General features: G+C 29.1%; 1 protein-coding gene across 1 annotated transcript; it reads left to right on the plus strand.

Moving 5' to 3' along the window:
- Positions 1–14,323: 14,323 nt before the first annotated feature.
- On the plus strand, positions 14,324–16,958 carry LOC110631866 (protein cornichon homolog 4). The gene is made up of 4 exons (XM_021779859.2): positions 14,324–14,567; positions 15,186–15,367; positions 16,464–16,586; positions 16,679–16,958. The coding sequence occupies exons 1-4, from the start codon at positions 14,496–14,498 to the stop codon at positions 16,716–16,718; spliced, it is 417 nt and encodes a 138-aa protein (XP_021635551.1). The 5' UTR covers positions 14,324–14,495; the 3' UTR covers positions 16,719–16,958.
- The last annotated feature ends 288 nt before the right edge of the window (positions 16,959–17,246 follow it).

Genomic DNA, 17,246 nt, shown 5'->3' on the forward strand with positions numbered 1-17,246 from the left:
CATGTGAAGCATAGACATACGGAAGGTCCAGTTATATAAGTAGAGCACATTAGGTTAGAGGATAGAAAGAAAAAAAGGGGTAGACCTAAATTGAATTGGATGAGAGTATTACAACATGACCTAGAAGTATTACACATTTCTGAGGATTTAACAAAAAATCGTTTAAAGTGGAGAAAGTGAATCTATATAGCCGACCCCAAATCTTTGGGATAAAAGCTTAGTTGAGTTGAGTATAAATTAATATTGTGATTATAGATAATTTTTTTTTGAAAATTATAAATACTAATTTTAATAGTATTTTAACTAATCTTTTCAATATGAATATTTAATTAAAAAAAATTTATATTAGAAATTAGTAATTCAGCAAATTAAGATTACATAGTTTTCAAATATTGTGATTATTTACTTTTTAAATACATTTCATACGTAAATAGTATCTTTTATTATTAATTAGTATGTAAATTGAGCTTATGCATTTTCAGAAAGGATATATTTGAGAATTTTTTAATCAGTAAGGAATTTTATAAATTTTAATAGAAATAATTAATTTTGAAATGCAAATTTAGTATTATAGCTATTTTTTAATATCATAAATAACATTAAAATTTTACAACTATATATTAATTATTTAAATTACTTTTAAACTTTATATAAATTGAAAATTTTTTATCCTATTTATACTTAATTTCAATTAAATATAAAATTTTATAAGAAATAATTAACTAAAATAAAAAATTAATAAATAAAAAAATAAGAAAATTATTAATTTATCTATTATTTATAAAAATATAAAAAAAATATTTATAGAGACAAATAAATAATTTATCACTAATAATGTATATTATACACTAATACGTATAAATGTGTTGTTGATACTATTTAGCGACAAACAAATACATCACTAATAATATGAGTAATGGGTGCCTTCCAAATATTATAGTCGCTAATCTTTTAGGGACAGAAAATTTATCACCAAATGCCAATTTTACAATTTGTTATATTAGTACTAAAAACTTTTAGTGATGAAATATTTGTCACTAAATATCTAATAATTTATTTTTTAATATTATAATAATTAATATAAATTAAAATTTTAGTATTACATTAATAATAATTCTACTTAACTAATATATTATATTGTAATAATGAATATAGTAATTTTATAATTATAATTCCATAAGTATTATTAATTTATTAAAAATTATTTAATATTATATGAAAATATTTTTTCATAAATAATTATAATTAAGATAGAGATAAAAATCTATTAAGATTCATTAAAAAAGTTATTCATATAAATAAAATATTTTTTAATTTTTTTAATAATATAAATCATGAAATTTTTTTTATAAAATTTTGTTTTAAATTATATTATAATAAAAACTTAATTTAGTAAAATTTAGATAAAGTAGGATTAAAAATTTTAGATTTATATAAATTATAAAATTATATAAATAATTAAATTTTAAGTTATAAGAAATTTAAATTTATATTGTAATAACCCAAAAAAAAAAATATATATATATATAAATTAATTAATTAATTAAAAATTAAATTAAACATTTAAATTTTAAAATTTTTCCAGGAATGAATCTAGACAACATGTCTATCCAAGTTCATTCATAGAAATTTAAAAAAAAAAAAAAACTAGTAGCCCCCTCCCCTTTAAACTATATCTCCCGTCACTCTTCCTCCCCATCCCTTTTTCTTTCGACCGAGGAGCCTCCAGTCACCATGGCCGGCCGGCGAGGCGTCCCCCCACCCTAGGCGATGCCGGCGAGCTGCCAGCTGGCCGGAGCAATGACGGCAGCGGCGCAAATGGAGGAGTTTTCCCCATCAACGCGCGCACAGTGGGAAACTCTGTCGGATTTTCGGCATGAATTAGACTATCTGTTGTCTCTTTAGAGTTTTATTTTGACTTAGTACTAATAAATTTATAATATAATTATTTAGGTGATCGATATCAGCTATTTTCCTCCATCCAACAGCCATAATAGTCCTCGGTGTACTGTGAGTGAAATGTTAATTTTAATTGTAATTTTGATATTATTATATGTTTAAGCATGCCCATGCATCATTATAAATATATATCTATGTAGTTAAATATTAGGCATGATTTATGTTGCATTTTAAATTGATGAAGTGCTATGGATGTTGTTTGTGGTAATTTGAAGCAGTGTGTGTGCATTGGCATGTGTGTGGTATGGTATTGGATATGGACAGGATGGGTAGACACGGTTTGAGAGACACTTGCTGGGACTCGATCCTTTATGGATAAGTCGGGGTAGACACGGCTTGAGAGATACTCGCCGGGACCCCGCACTTGGTTTCTTAAGCGAAAGTCCGGCTTGAGAGACACTTGCTGGCAGATGTTGGATTAAGAGAGCTTAATAGGGGATTAGCTCCCATATATGTATTGCTTGACAGTGTTGGGTGTGTGAGTGCTCCAAATTACCTTTTTGCTGTTATGATATGAATTGTATGAAAATTATGAGGATGTTGCATATCACTCCACATGGTGCATTAGCTTTAGATAGCTATAGAGATTATGATTAAAATTGGTATTTTACTCTCTGAGTCGAACGCTCACTCCTGTTCATCTTTTTTCCAAGCTACAGAAGGATTATTTGTTGTGGCTAACCTTCTCTTCTCCTTCGCAGGTTCATTAATAGTATTTTATGTATTTTGTACAATTGAGTTAAATTTTAGACTCTGCATATGTTAAAATCACTTATTTTTATTTTGGGCCTGTATTATAAAAGTTATGTTGGACCTGTAAAATTATTAACTGTATGCATGATGAGATTGGATGAGGGAGCTGAGCTCCCATTTGAGTTATGACATTTTGATTATGTGGAGGGTGAGCTGAGCTTCTCAATTTATTAAATATTGTGTTTACAGGTCGGGCGAGTCAAAAACTCCATGTTGAATGGTCTATTTTATGGCCGGACTCTGTCCGATTGAATTCTTGAAATTGGGCCCAAATAGGCCTTAGATTTGGGTTGAGAAATAGTTAGGCTTATTACGGGCCTCGGGGGCTTTATGCTGGCTTAGGTCCTAGTGCCGATCCGGCCCATAGGTTAGGTCATGACAAGAGTGGTATCAGAGCTTAGGCTCCAGATTCATGGGAAGTACATGTCTAAAGCTTTAAGAAGAGTCCAATTAGGAGTTCACATGCGGAGTATAGGATTTTGTTTCGTTTCCTTTTGTAAATCCTTGTTTCTAGACTTTGTGTTATTCCTCGGTTAGTATAAGAGTGCTTCAATTTAGCACCTCGATTTTGTGAAGTACATGGTGATGTGAAATAGATTTAGCAGACGTATTGAGGTCTACCATAGAAATACGTACTCCAATAAATATTATATTTTTATCAGTATGGGTTTAAATGGTGTGCCCATTTCGTGCAAGGCACGAGTACATAAAGGTGAGTCTTGAAAGTACAGTTGCCCTAGATAAGGATGAGGATGCCACTGCTGGCAGTCATCAGTGGATGAGCCAATCAGAATAAGTTTATGATAATAGTAGATTCGAGAGAGATAAGAAATTAGGAGACCTAGTCTGTCAGAACGTATCGTAGTAACTATGCAATATTCTCGATGTCCACTCTGTAAGCTACAGATTACAGTACCGATATGAGATTATTGTGTAGGGCTGCGTGCATCCTCATGGTGCTCCATAATGAGGGTGTTTGCGAATGGCCTCTGTTTTGATACAATTATGCCAGAATAGAGTTTTATATCTACAGAGGAGTTGGGAACTCTTAGTTAGGGATCTAGAGATAGAATATCGAAAGGTCATAGTTGGGTGGTAACTAGAGTCAGTGACTTGGTTACCTTAGCATGAGCTAGAGTTACATCAAGAGTTGCCATCAAACCAGAGGTTTCGGATTAGTTGTAAAGTAAAGGTGACACCTATAAAGTGAAACAATCTAGTCTTCGGTATGGAATTTTGGATGGTTTTTGCAGTATGACAGACGTTTTGCTTAGAGCTTAATGAGAATAGTATACTCTGTGCGTATCAGCAAGGTGTAAAGTACAACCCTATTACCTAGAGAAGGCCGAAACTGTGAATTTATGATTTACAGAGCTATGATATGATAAGAGAGTCATTAATTTGACATGGTTTTGGCAAGGGGGTAAATGTAGTACCTTTATTGTAGTAAGTTAGGGTATAGTCTTATCTTTTCAGAAGAGATAGAAGGTTATTACTGATAATGATGACTTGTAGAATAGTTTCCCAGATGGGACTGTTGCGTGAGATAGAGAGTTGTTAGCTCAGGTGTTCTAGAGAGGGTACAAGTTCCATGTAGGATTCATAAGATATAAGATCAAGATGTACGTAAGCCTTTAAATTGAATGAAGAATTTGGATACCTAGTATTTTAAGTTTCAGCTAATTAAATGGACATGAGAAATTAGAGTTGCTACAGATCCCCTCCTTACGGTAGTAGGGGGTAGTATATAGTCCAAAAAGGGTAAGAACATAGATCACGTAGGAGAAGTATGACTGCTATTCCCTAAGTTTATCCTTAGCTTCTTAATGCTTAAGACAAAAGTATACTCCAAATAAAGTAAAAGAAAAAGGAGAAAAGTTGGCGAAGATAAATCATAGAAGACCAGTAGATAGAGAAAGTGCAGAATAAAATTTGGACAATTGATTGCAGATGCAACATAATTTAAATGCCAGTGGAAGTACTAGCTAGAGTGGTCAAAGGACCAAATCTTAGTAGCACAGATATGTGATAACCTGGTAGAGACTCTAAAAGATATAGTTAGCAAGTACAGTTATCATGTTAGGAAGAAGAATGGAATCAGGGATAGAATAGTCAAGTTCTATTTTGGGTAAGACAAAGGAAATAAATAAAAGGACAACCTGAAGGGTGTAGAATAAAAGGAATAAGGTTAAGATATAGGGTAGGCTAAGCGTTATTCTTGGCAAGGTGAATGACAAGGATAGAGAACCCAAAATGGAACCACATTAGTGAGAATAATGATGGAGGTATGAAATCTAGTAATATGATACTCATAACATGATGTAGTCGAGGTAGTGCCAAGGGCTAGAATATAGAGCTTGGAGTTACATGATTAAATCATACTCTATCTATTCCCTATTCCTAAAGTGAAGTGGATAGCAATGGGGCAAGATTCTTTTAACTTGTTAACAGTATCAAAAAGATTAGGCGAGGAATACAATAATAATGAGCAAAGGCTAAAAGGTGTGTGTTGGTATTGCGGACTGTCTAATTAGGCAGAGAAAAAGAAGTTAGTAAGTAGTAAGTTAAATAAAAGTCAATCTAAGGGATAAAATAGGTATGATGAGAGGAAAAAAATGATAGATAATGACACATAGGCTTTAGGTTAGACTTTTGAGATAGTGAGAAGGTAGTTAGAGGTTCATTATGAATGTCAGGCAAACATTTTTAGTGTGATCAACATAATCACTTTGCAGTGAAGCAATAATGACAGAACAACAGTAGGGGTAGATCGAAAAGCGACAAGTATGGATGGTTATAAATCACTAGAAAGTTCAAGGATCAAATTAATGACCATAGATAAGGGTGGAATTAGTGCAGGAAGAATCTATTAGTGAGAGAAATCTTTCAGGATTCAACAAAAGTTAAGGGCACAATATAAACGATGATAGATATGAATCACAGGTCGAGTATAAGTAAAGTTAATAAATTATAAATATTATGTCAAGAAGGACAATGGTACGGTAAAGGGTTCATGCAGATGATACCTTATAGGTAGAGCATAACTGTGCTAGGAAATGATGAAATTTGAAGAGAAAGACCAAGAAACATAGGTTAAACGTTATTATATGGATAATCAGGCGTAGTTGAATACAAGAGGATATTTTTCTTTCTTTTCAAGTTTAGCTCGTGCTTTTGATTTTAGAGGGTTATATAAGGAACAGAGACTAAGTCAAGGAGACCTAGTTATTTGAGAGTTTGGTAGGCACCAATTCATACACAATTTCCTTATATGAGAATAATAGTAAGTGCATACCTAATGTTAAGTATGAAAGGACGATTAGAGTAGTGACAGGAGTTAAATTGAGTTAGCTACTAAGACTTGCAACTGTTTTAAACTATGAGCTGGAGGAAATACTAATTGTGGATGAGTTTCAATAGATGAAATTGTTGCTAATGGGAAAAGTTGAGGCTGAAGTTTGGAAAGCTGTGGGCAGTATATGTGATTATATCAAGGAGAATGAACTAAGTATCTAGTTGGGAATTGTGGCAGAACACACATTTACTACTACCTCGTCATTCAGGTGGAACTTATAGGCTCAAGGATTGTAGGAAATAATAATATTTTGATGGTCATGTTAGGAAGGAAGTACAGGGAGAATCATCTATGCTGAATATCCTAGTGGTAACCAATCGCAGAGTTAAAATTCTAGAAGTAACAGAGTTAGTAATCAAGTTGAGAATAAAAAGTATAAAGGGTACAATTAATGCTAATGGGATGAATATCGTTAAGGGAAAGACACAAGGCAAGGAAAGATAAAGAGGAATAGTATGAGAAGAACACTAAAGAATGTCTAGGGCAAGTTATTGTAAAATGGCAGGTTAAGGGAATAGTGGAGCCTCGATCTAAGTACCAATGTTTCAGGAAAATACCTCAAATAATAAGAAGTTTCAAGCATAAAACAAGAAACTCCCTTTTCGGGAAAAGATGGTAGGATATGATAAGTTGTTTTAACTGGGTGGCTTAGGAATACATAAACTTTTGTTAGGTCAGAGAAGAGACCCAATCCACTTTCTAATATTGATAAATAGAATATGAACACTCAACGCTTAAATGGAGCTCTACATAACTAGTTACATAAGATGGACATGAGTTGATTTGAGAACCTTAGTAATGACACAAAGGAGATTGAAAATTCGAAGTATCATGGAAGTGAAAAGATGTATAGGTACTAACCATTGAAGTCAAAGGACAAGTAATGATTTAGAATAAGATGGCTATGATAGGTGCTACAGGGAACATCTTATAGAATATTATAGGATAAGAAACATAAGTCATGTCCTTGGGAAGTAGAAGGTTGAGGGGTAAACGCCAAGGTTGATTGAAGTTAAGAGACATAAAGTCAAGTACAGAGAGGTATAGTGAATACTTGATATGTCAGAAAAATGGTCAATAAATAGTTAAGAGATAAGAGCATCTCTAGTAAAAAAAAAATGATGACAGTTAGGGCATTACAGTAAAAAAAAAATCCGAAAGCGAGGGAATGCGATCTATATTGCACGAAGAGTTTGGAGAATAAAGCATTTTAACCATCTTTGATTAGCTGGAGGAGTAAATGCTCGCACCTATCCCAATAGCCCTCTTTTCTTATCCCTTGTTTATTTGAAAATTCGAGGACGAATTTTTCTTGAGGGGGGAAGAATGTAACAATACAAAAATTAAAAATACATATATAAATTAATTAATTAATTAATTAATTAAAAATTAAATTAAAGATTTAAAATTTTTCCAGTAATGAATCTGGACAACATGTCTGTCCAGGTTCATTCATAGAAATTTAAAAAAAAAAAAAGAAAACCTAGCAGCCCCCCCCCCTAAACTCTATCTCCCGTCACTCTCCTTCCCCCTCCCTTTTTCTTCCAACCGACGAGCCTCCAGCCACCATAGCCGGCCAGCGAGGCATCCCCCCACCCTAAGCGACGCTGGCGAGTTGCCAGCTAGCCGGAACAGCGCCGGCAGCGGCGCAAATGGAGGAGTTTTCCCCATCAACGTGCGCATAGTGGGCAGCAACTTTCTGACGCGATTCTGGCTTCATCCGATGTCCGATCGAGGTGATTCAGGTGGCGTTGGAAAGCTTGTTCCGAGAGCTTTATTTTGATACCAATTTTGCAACAAATGGGGGTTGGATGAGTAAGATATGGAGGAAAGAAGTTTCGAGTTTTTCAAGCTTTTAGCTCAGATCTAGGATGATCCGACCGTTGGATTGACGATCCGAAACCACCTATGGACTGAGGGAGAGGAGAGGAACATGATGGTATAATCAGATCAGGCAGATGCTGTCAGCAACCGGCGACCGACCACCGTGCGCGGTGGTTTCAGCGGTGGCTTCAGCGGTGGCTTCGGTGAGCTTTGGAGATGATTTAACTTTTAGAGGCTTCCTCATAAATTTTTAGAATTTTTGAGATACAGGTAAACTTCGGGTAAGATTATTTTCATTATTTATCTGTCTGTGGAGCATAAATGCAGTGTTTCTTAAATATGAAAAATTAGAGAAAAATTCTAAAAAAAATATATGATGAAAGTAAAATTATTTGGAGATATTCTATGGTGTTTGTTAAATTTTTGAGTAATTGTAGAATATTTTTGAAAAATATAGATAGATTTTAGTTAGATTTTTAGCATATGGACATATAAGATTACTTGAAATTATGATATTTAAATTTTATATGATTGCTTGAAGCTTGAGGATGGAGGTTTAAATATGTGAATATTGAATTGGGTTGAATTATGAACATGTTAGCTGTTGGAAACTTATGGAATTGAGTAATATTCTTGAATAAAATATTCATGGGTGATTAGAAAATTACAATTACTTTTACGATAGCTTTATAACTCTATTAAGGACCAAGGGGCGAAATTTTAGAATTTTTAAAGCTTGTTTGAGTGGATTTTTACAAAATATTAATTATAAGGACTAAAATGTAATTTTTAAGATTTTGAGTATTGCTTAGTTTGGAGGGCCCAGGAGGGGCCATATAATGATGATGAGATATGGGTTGAGTTTAAAAGTGCTATTTGAACCATTTTTGGCAGGTTGGGTAGGTCCCAGGTATAAGGGAAACTCTACTGGATTTTCGACATGAATTAGGCTGTCTGTTGTCTCTTTAGAGTTTTATTTTGACTTTGTACTAATAAATTTATAATATAATTATTTAGGTGATCGATGTCAGCTATTTTCCTCCATCCAGTAGCCATAATAGTCATCGGTGTACTGTGAGTAAAATATTAATTTTAATTGTAATTTCGATATTATTATATGTTTAAACATGCCCATGCATCACTTATAAATATATATATATTTAGTTAAATATTAGACATGATTTATGTTGCATTTTAAATTGATGAAGTGCTATAGATGTTGTTTGTGACAATTTGGAGTAGTGTGTGTGCATTGGCGTGTGTGTAGTATGGTATTGGATATGGACAAGAAGGGTAGACACAGCTTGAGAGACACTCGTTGGGACCCGGTCCTTTATAGATAAGTCGGGGTAGACACGGCTTGAGAGACACTCGCTAGAACACCGCACTTGGTTTATTAAGCGAAAATTCGACTTGAGAGATACTTGCTAGCATATGTTGGATTAAAAGAGCTGTATAGGGGATCAGCTCCCATATATGTATTGCTTGACAGTGTTGGGTGTGTGAGTGTTCGAAATTACCTTTTTGCTGTTATGATATGAATTGTTTGAAAATTATGAAGATGTTGCATATCACTCCACATGGTGTATTAGCTTTAGATAGCTATAGAGATTATGATTAAAATTGGTATTTTACTCTCTGAGTCGAACGCTCATTCCTGTTCATCTATTTTTTCGGGCTACAGGAGGATTATTTGTTGTGGCTAACTTGCTCTTCTTATTCGCAGGTTCATTAATAGTATTTAATGTATTTTGTATAATTGAATTAAATTTTAGACTCCGCATGTATTAGAAGCACTTATTTTTATTTTGGGCCTGTATTATAAAAGTTATGTTGGACCTGTAAAATTATTAACTGTATGCATGATGGGATTGGATGAGGGAGCTAAGCTCCCATTTGAGTTATGACATTTTGATTATGTGGAGGGTGAGCTGAGCTTCCCAATTTATATTATATAATGTGTTTACAGGTCGGGCGAGTCAAAAACTCCCTGTTAAATGGTCCATTTTATAGTCGGACTCTGTCCGGTTGAATTCTTGAAATTGGGCCCAAATGGGCCTTAGAGTTGGGTTGAGGAATAGTTAGGCTTACTACAGGCCTCAAGAGCTTTAGGCTGGCCCAGGTCCTAGTGTCGGTCCGACCCATAGGTTAAATTGTGACATATATAAACTTTAAATAATAATTGTAAATAACAAAAAATATAATTATAAATACTATAAATAATAAATGACAATTCGAGCAAAAACAATATTCGCCCTCTTCCTTTATATATATATATATATATATGTAATAGAGAGATATTCAGAAGGAAGTGACACGTGATACCTTTTTTTAAAATGTTTACCACGTGTCACATTCTATAAATACTTTATTTTATATTAATTATTATTTATTTATTTTTCTTCTAATTATCATTAATTTTTACAATACTACCCTAATATTTATTATTTAAGTTATTATTTTCTTTAAAATTTAATTTTTTAAAAATTAATATATTTTGTAATTAAATATAATATTTAAAAATTATTTATATTATTTTTTTTATAAATTCACTTATGTAGAAATATTATTTGCTACATCTTATCCTCCATAATAATAATAATAATAATAAAAGGACATTAGTGGTCATTAATTTAAAGAAAATTAATCATTAATTTATGATCTCATCATAAATATTCTTTTTTATACTAATTATTATTATTTTTTCTTTTAATTATATTATTATTTATAATCCTACCTTAATATTTATTATTTAAATTATTATTTTATTTAAATTTTGATTTTTAAAAATTAAAACATTTTGTAATTAAATATAATATTTAAAGGTTATTTATATTATTTTATAAATACTAATTATTATTTAATTTTTTTTATTTATATTTTAATTATCATTATTATTTATAATACTACCTTAACATTTATTTTTTAAATTATTATTTTTTAAAATTTATTTTTTAAAAATTAAGACATTTTATGATTAAATGTAATATTTAAATTTATTTATATTATTTTTTATAAATTCATTTATGCAAAAAATATTTTTGCTATATGTTATACTCAATAATAATAATAATAATAATAATAATTTAAAATAAAAATAATTTAAAAGTTAATAATAATAATAATAATAATAATAATAATAACAATAATAATAATAATAATAAAATGTCATTGATGACCTTTAGTTTAAATAAAATTAATTATTAATTTAAGATCTTCTAATAAGCTTTCATATAATTTAATTAATTTTAAATTATTTCATATCTTTAATAAATATTTTTATTAGATTGCATATTTTCTATTATTTTTATTATAGAATTTTTGTCAAAAAATTTAAGAAATAAAAAGTGTAGTCTACATGAAAAGTTATAAAAATAAAATATAGAGATTTGACTTATATATATTATTTTTTATGTTAATAATTTAATATTATTTTTATTTCACTTTCCTAAGATTAATTAATACTTATTATAATTATCATTATGATCAATTTATGATAATTTAATTGAAATAACTAAGTAAATAGGAAACATTTTACTGTTGCAAAAATTGAATTCGAATACTTTTATTACTGTTTTTCAATTAAATAATATTTAATTATAAATTAATATTTTATTTAAATAGTTTTCATTTGTTTGTCTGTATAGTATGTCATATGAGACATTTGATACACATCAAACATTTTCCTCTCACCAAATATTTTTATTTCACTCTCAAATTTTTTTTATTTTATTCTTTTTTTTATTATTTATGTCAAAAGTTATTAGGTATTATTTTTAAAATTTATTTATTTAAATATATTTAATTAATATTTTTTTAAGTATTAAATTTTTATAAATTTCTTATTTAATATTTTTTTAAACTTTTGAATATTTTATTTTATTATAATTAATATCAAATGCAATAATAACTAATATTTTGATTGTTTATATTTTGTTATCATTAATTTTTAATAGAATTATTTTTAAATTTTAATTAAATATCTATATTTTTATTTATAAATTATATCTCAAATATATTTTTATATAGAAGTTGAATTTCAAAGATAAATTACAAATATGATTGTATCAAAAATTTAGTTATAAATAAATATAATTAAAAATAATTAAAGTTATAATATTAAAATTATGAAATCTGTTTTTCGAAAAATAGTATGTATTTTCAATATTTATTATATAAATACAAAATAATGATATTTTAAAATTTTAATTTTTGTGAAATATATTTATTTTATATAATAAATTCATGTAAAGTGATAAACATTTATGTCAAATAATTATTTTATAAAAAATATATTAGATTAATAAAAAAAAATTATAAAAAATATAAATTAATGATATAAAATATAAAAATTTCATGGAATTTAAATTATTTTTTGAATAAATTATTTTTTTCAAATTTTAAATGAAATAATCATGGCAATTGCTATTAATATATATGTATAAAAAGAATTAAATAGGTGTTTTAATTAATTATATCATAAATTAATTAAAATTTTATTATTATAACAGGTAATTCAAATTAAATCAAGTAAAAGAGAAATTTTAATTTAATATTAATTTGATAATAATTTTACTTATTTAAAATATAATTAAAAATTAAAAATTATGAATTACCTATGCATAGTATGGGGCATTATGTTAGTTTATATATAAATATAGATTAATTAATAAATATATATAAAAAAATGAATTGAAGAATTTACAAAATATCAAATTATTTTATAATTTTTTTAATTTACAATAAATAATAATTAACATATTAAAATTTTGATCTTATTATAAATTTTATTTTAAAAAGTACTTACGCTTAAATTACAAATTTTTTTTTTCAAATTTTTATAATTATAGCTAATTTTTTAACAATTTTAGCATTTTTTTAAAAGTTTTTTTTTACCTATAGTCAAAATTGATTTAAATTAGTTAACGTGATGTAATTTTAATTATTAATTTCTCTTTCAGTCATAATTTTAAATATCAATTTATTTCAATTTTTACTACTCACTAAAAATAATAAATATTCAAAATCAAGCTAAAATTTTTAAAAATTAAAAAATTAATTATAATAGCAAGAAGTTAAAAAAATTTAAAAGTGGGAAGGGAGGAACATTGAGATTTCTAAACATACCCTTCATTATTTTTATTATTTATAAAAATATGAAAAACATTTTTATAGAAAATTATTAGTTTTAAAATTTTTATTGCAATGAGATAAAATCAAGCAATAAAACTCCTTTTTTTTTTGTCTCACAATTTTTATTTTAAATGGACTATAATAATTTTATTGAAAAAAATTGAAACTATTTTTCAAATAAAGCAAATAATAAATTTTAATTTAAAAAATTAAAATATTCATATTCTCATAGTATATTTATGGTATGTTATTTATAATATTTTAATCACTAAAATAATGTATGCTAAAAATTCTATATTATGTGTTTTATTTATAATATTTCAATTGACAAAAAATAATATAACTTGTTTTTTTTTTCTTATAACTTGTTTGAATTAACTTTAATTAAAAGGAAAATATAGCCATATTAATGAATAACTAAATTTAATTCGTTATTATAAATGATAATAATAATATTATTATTATTATAAAAAAATAAAAAAATATAAAAAAAGCTCTAAATCATGAGTCTATATTAAATCAACATGGAGCACATGTTAAGATAAAAACTAGCTTGTTTCTAAACGTGCCTCTCATTTGTATTTTCATAAATTGAAATAAAAAATTCACATAAAATATTTAAACAATAAAATTTAAATTAAATTAAAATTTTAATTTAAAATTCTTATAAAAACAATGAAAATTATAATTTCTCTTTCTATTTGGTTATTTTTGAGCATTAATTTATTTAACTCAATAAAATATAAAATTTAAAGTAAAATAAAAATATAAATAAAAAATAATTGTTAAATAAAATACAGTAATTTAAATATAAAAATAAATTAAATTAATAAAGTTTATTCATAATTAGAATTTTAATTAATTCAAGATTACTTATCAAATTTAATAAAATTATAGTAAAAATTTAAATTAATAATTACATAAATTTTCATTAATTTGCCAAAAAAAAAGAAAGGTAGCTTTGTCCGTAAAAGAAAAGAAAAGAAATTGAACTCTTTTTACCTTAAAAAAAAAAAAAGCGTTGGCTTTGTATGTACATTCTATATTATAATCATCAACTTAAAATGAAAATTAAAAGTAAAAAAAAAAAAAAAAAAACATTGCGTGGGCTTGGAGGATTGGAATTCTAATAAACATTTCCAGGAAGAAAAGTAGTGAATTGAAGAAATTAAAAAAGAAAAGAAAAGAAAAGAAAATTTTCGAATATTTCTACATGTTTACAAAATGAATGCATAATAAATAAATAAATTTTAAATTAACGGCTTAAAATGTTAAATAGCAATTTTTATAAAGACAAAAGAAAATTAAAAAGAAAAGTCATCAGGTAAAACTGAGGCGATTGCACTTTACGCACTAGGCGGTAGAGAGTTGCTCTCATGCTCCGTTCTGTCAAACCAGCAATATTGGAGGAGAAATTAGAGACAGAAGAGAGAGAGTGAAACGGAGAGGGAGATAGAATAGGGCAAGGAGCATGGGGGATCTGTATGTCTGGCTCATATCCTTCTTCTTCCTTGTAGCCCTACTCGTCATCATCGTATTCCAGGTCAATCCTAAAATCCCTACGCCTCTCTCTCTCTTTCTATTAGTTATGGATGTTTCGTCAATTTCTTAATTCTTTGTTTTCAACTGTTGCACTCAACTTTCTATGCTATTTCATCAAGAATTACACCTGTCTGAAAGCGTAAGGTGGTACAAGTTTTTTTTATTTTATTTTATTTTTAAATAAATATTTACGCTCTACTGATAGTGATATTCGGTTGGTGCCATGTTTGCTTTGAAATTTTTGTGGTTAATTTAGCCGAAGGGGCTGGGGAGCTGTGGGAACAAGTTTCTGCAGGTTATAGCTTATTGGTTTCTATTTACATGTCCAATAAGCTTATGGATTGTTCGTTGGATGCTTTTTCATCAATTCACAATTCCTAGTTGTTGGAAGGCTAGAGCAATTAGGTCTGAAATTTTATACTTTCACATGGATAATTGCAAATACTAAATTATGCATTGCAAAAATTAAAATGCTTTTAGGGAATCAGTGAAATTACAACAATGCGCGGGAATTACGTCCAAGGACTAGGTTTTGCATTGATTTGTGGTTTATCATTGCAATTGGAGGTATTTGATATTAGATGATTGAAGCTTAACATTCCAGAGGTATTTGTTGCAGCTTATGTGCTTGGCAGATCTGGAGTTTGATTATATCAATCCTTATGACTCCTCATCTCGGATAAACAAAGTGATATTGCCAGAGTATATAGCTGAAGGAGTTTTATGCATCTTTTATCTCCTAACAGGGCACTGGTGTATGTCACTATTGTGTGTTCCATACCTTCACTACAATTTGAGGCTGTAAGTACTGTCTTCTCTTCTGTTCAACTGAGTAGTATGTTGCTTCATCTATTTGGAATTGTTTGTCCATATCTTTGTTAGCAAGAAAGCAAGAGAGAGAGAGAGAGAGAGAGAGAGAGAGAGAGAGAGAGAGGAGGGCGTGTAGATCTGAAGAGGAAAGGAGGCTACAGTGGATTAAGATAGAATCCTTGTTGCCTATTAAAGAAAAGCGTAACCATTTCAATTTCATAAATGCTTCAATGGGATTTTTTACCAAATACTGCTTAATCTATGTTATCTATGCTACTAAAGCTTTGGTTGTGTTGATAATTTGTTTGATTGTTGGACAAAAGTGCACTAATATTCTGGAATATATTTGAATGATATAATTGCATATCCAATGCTGTTGAAGCCTTTTGATGCTTTATTACCATGATTCTTGCTTGGACATAATACTCAAGGTTTGAAGGCATGACCTAAATATTTAAGCATTTTGTGAGTTTCACTTTGGGGTTTGATGTTTGAGAGTATCTCGAGCTTTGGGATAACTTTTATCTTGAAAGAAGCTTCCCACAATTTGCTTATTTACACTATTCAGCGGAGTCATCTCAATGATCAGCCAAACTACAGTGCGTCTCAAAATTTTAGATACTTTGTAAGTTGCAGAGGGCATCAAGGGCAATGTGCATTATTTCTCTCATCAAGGAAGTAAAACCACATATAGTGTTATTTAACATTTTTAGTGGGCTTGTCTCTGTGTTGCCAATTGCCATAGTGAGCTGCTGCCCAAGTTGGAGGGCCAACAATGGCTAGTGGGGGACGCAAAACTGTAGAGTGTAATAAATTGTAAATTTATATATGTAAGAAAGGAATATATCACTGATCCCTCCTTCTGACAGGTTGAATGGATTTGAGAATGGTCCTGACATTAATAGATAATTTATTATCCAGCTAATGAAGATAATACTATGCAAGACATTATGTAGCCATTTCATGTAAATTTATTTCAGTGCATTTTAATGATGTAGATGCTTGAACATGGCTAGGCTTTGAAATTTGCTGGTTACATCTGATTGAAATGATAGTCTGCTTTTTCTAACTTCCTGTCATTGATCAGTTACACACGAAGACAGCATCTGATAGATGTGACTGAGATATTCAACTTGCTTCACTGGGAAAAGAAGCAGCGACTTTTCAAACTCTTCTATCTCATTTTTCTCCTCTTTCTGTCAATTTTCTGGTATGTGAAGATGCAGAGCTGCAATCAGCTATGTTTCATTACCGAAATTAATTAGTTTTGAGATTGTTTTAACTTTTATTTTGTATGTGTAGGATGATTTTGACCGCATTGGAAGATCATGACCTTGAATAGTTGGGTGCTCGTGTGTCATTGTTATATTCATAGGGAATTCTGGATTCCATAAACTGCTGTCTTGTATGAATGATTAGGACAAAAAGGGGTTCTGTTGTTGTAATTGATATAGTTCACGTTCCAGGATTGAGTGATCATTAGATTTTCTGTTGATTCATTAAATTATAGTTTGAGATGCTATACATTTCTTGGCCTTTGGCTAATGCAAATGTTTTTGAGGCATTTCATGTGGTTCATTTATCTCCTCCTTGGTCAATGATTCCCTTCTATATATTTGGTCCTTCAGCATGCATTGCTAGTTCTTCTGCTTGAGTTGTTTTCGAATAAAATCCTTGATTAGATATTCTTTTGCTATTTGGAATGATGAAACAAGTGAAATTCTCGTTTTCTTTTCCTAACAGATTATGGATATAATCAAATTAAATTCAAAGTTTTATTTTAATTCCACGCCTTTATTTGTTTTAAACTCCAAATTTGATCTGAATTTGATTTAGACGCTACTCGATTCATTATTAATTCGATCAAAAT

Source organism: Hevea brasiliensis, chromosome 16, assembly GCF_030052815.1.
Source record: "Hevea brasiliensis isolate MT/VB/25A 57/8 chromosome 16, ASM3005281v1, whole genome shotgun sequence".
NCBI classification, from domain to species: Eukaryota; Viridiplantae; Streptophyta; class Magnoliopsida; order Malpighiales; family Euphorbiaceae; genus Hevea; species Hevea brasiliensis.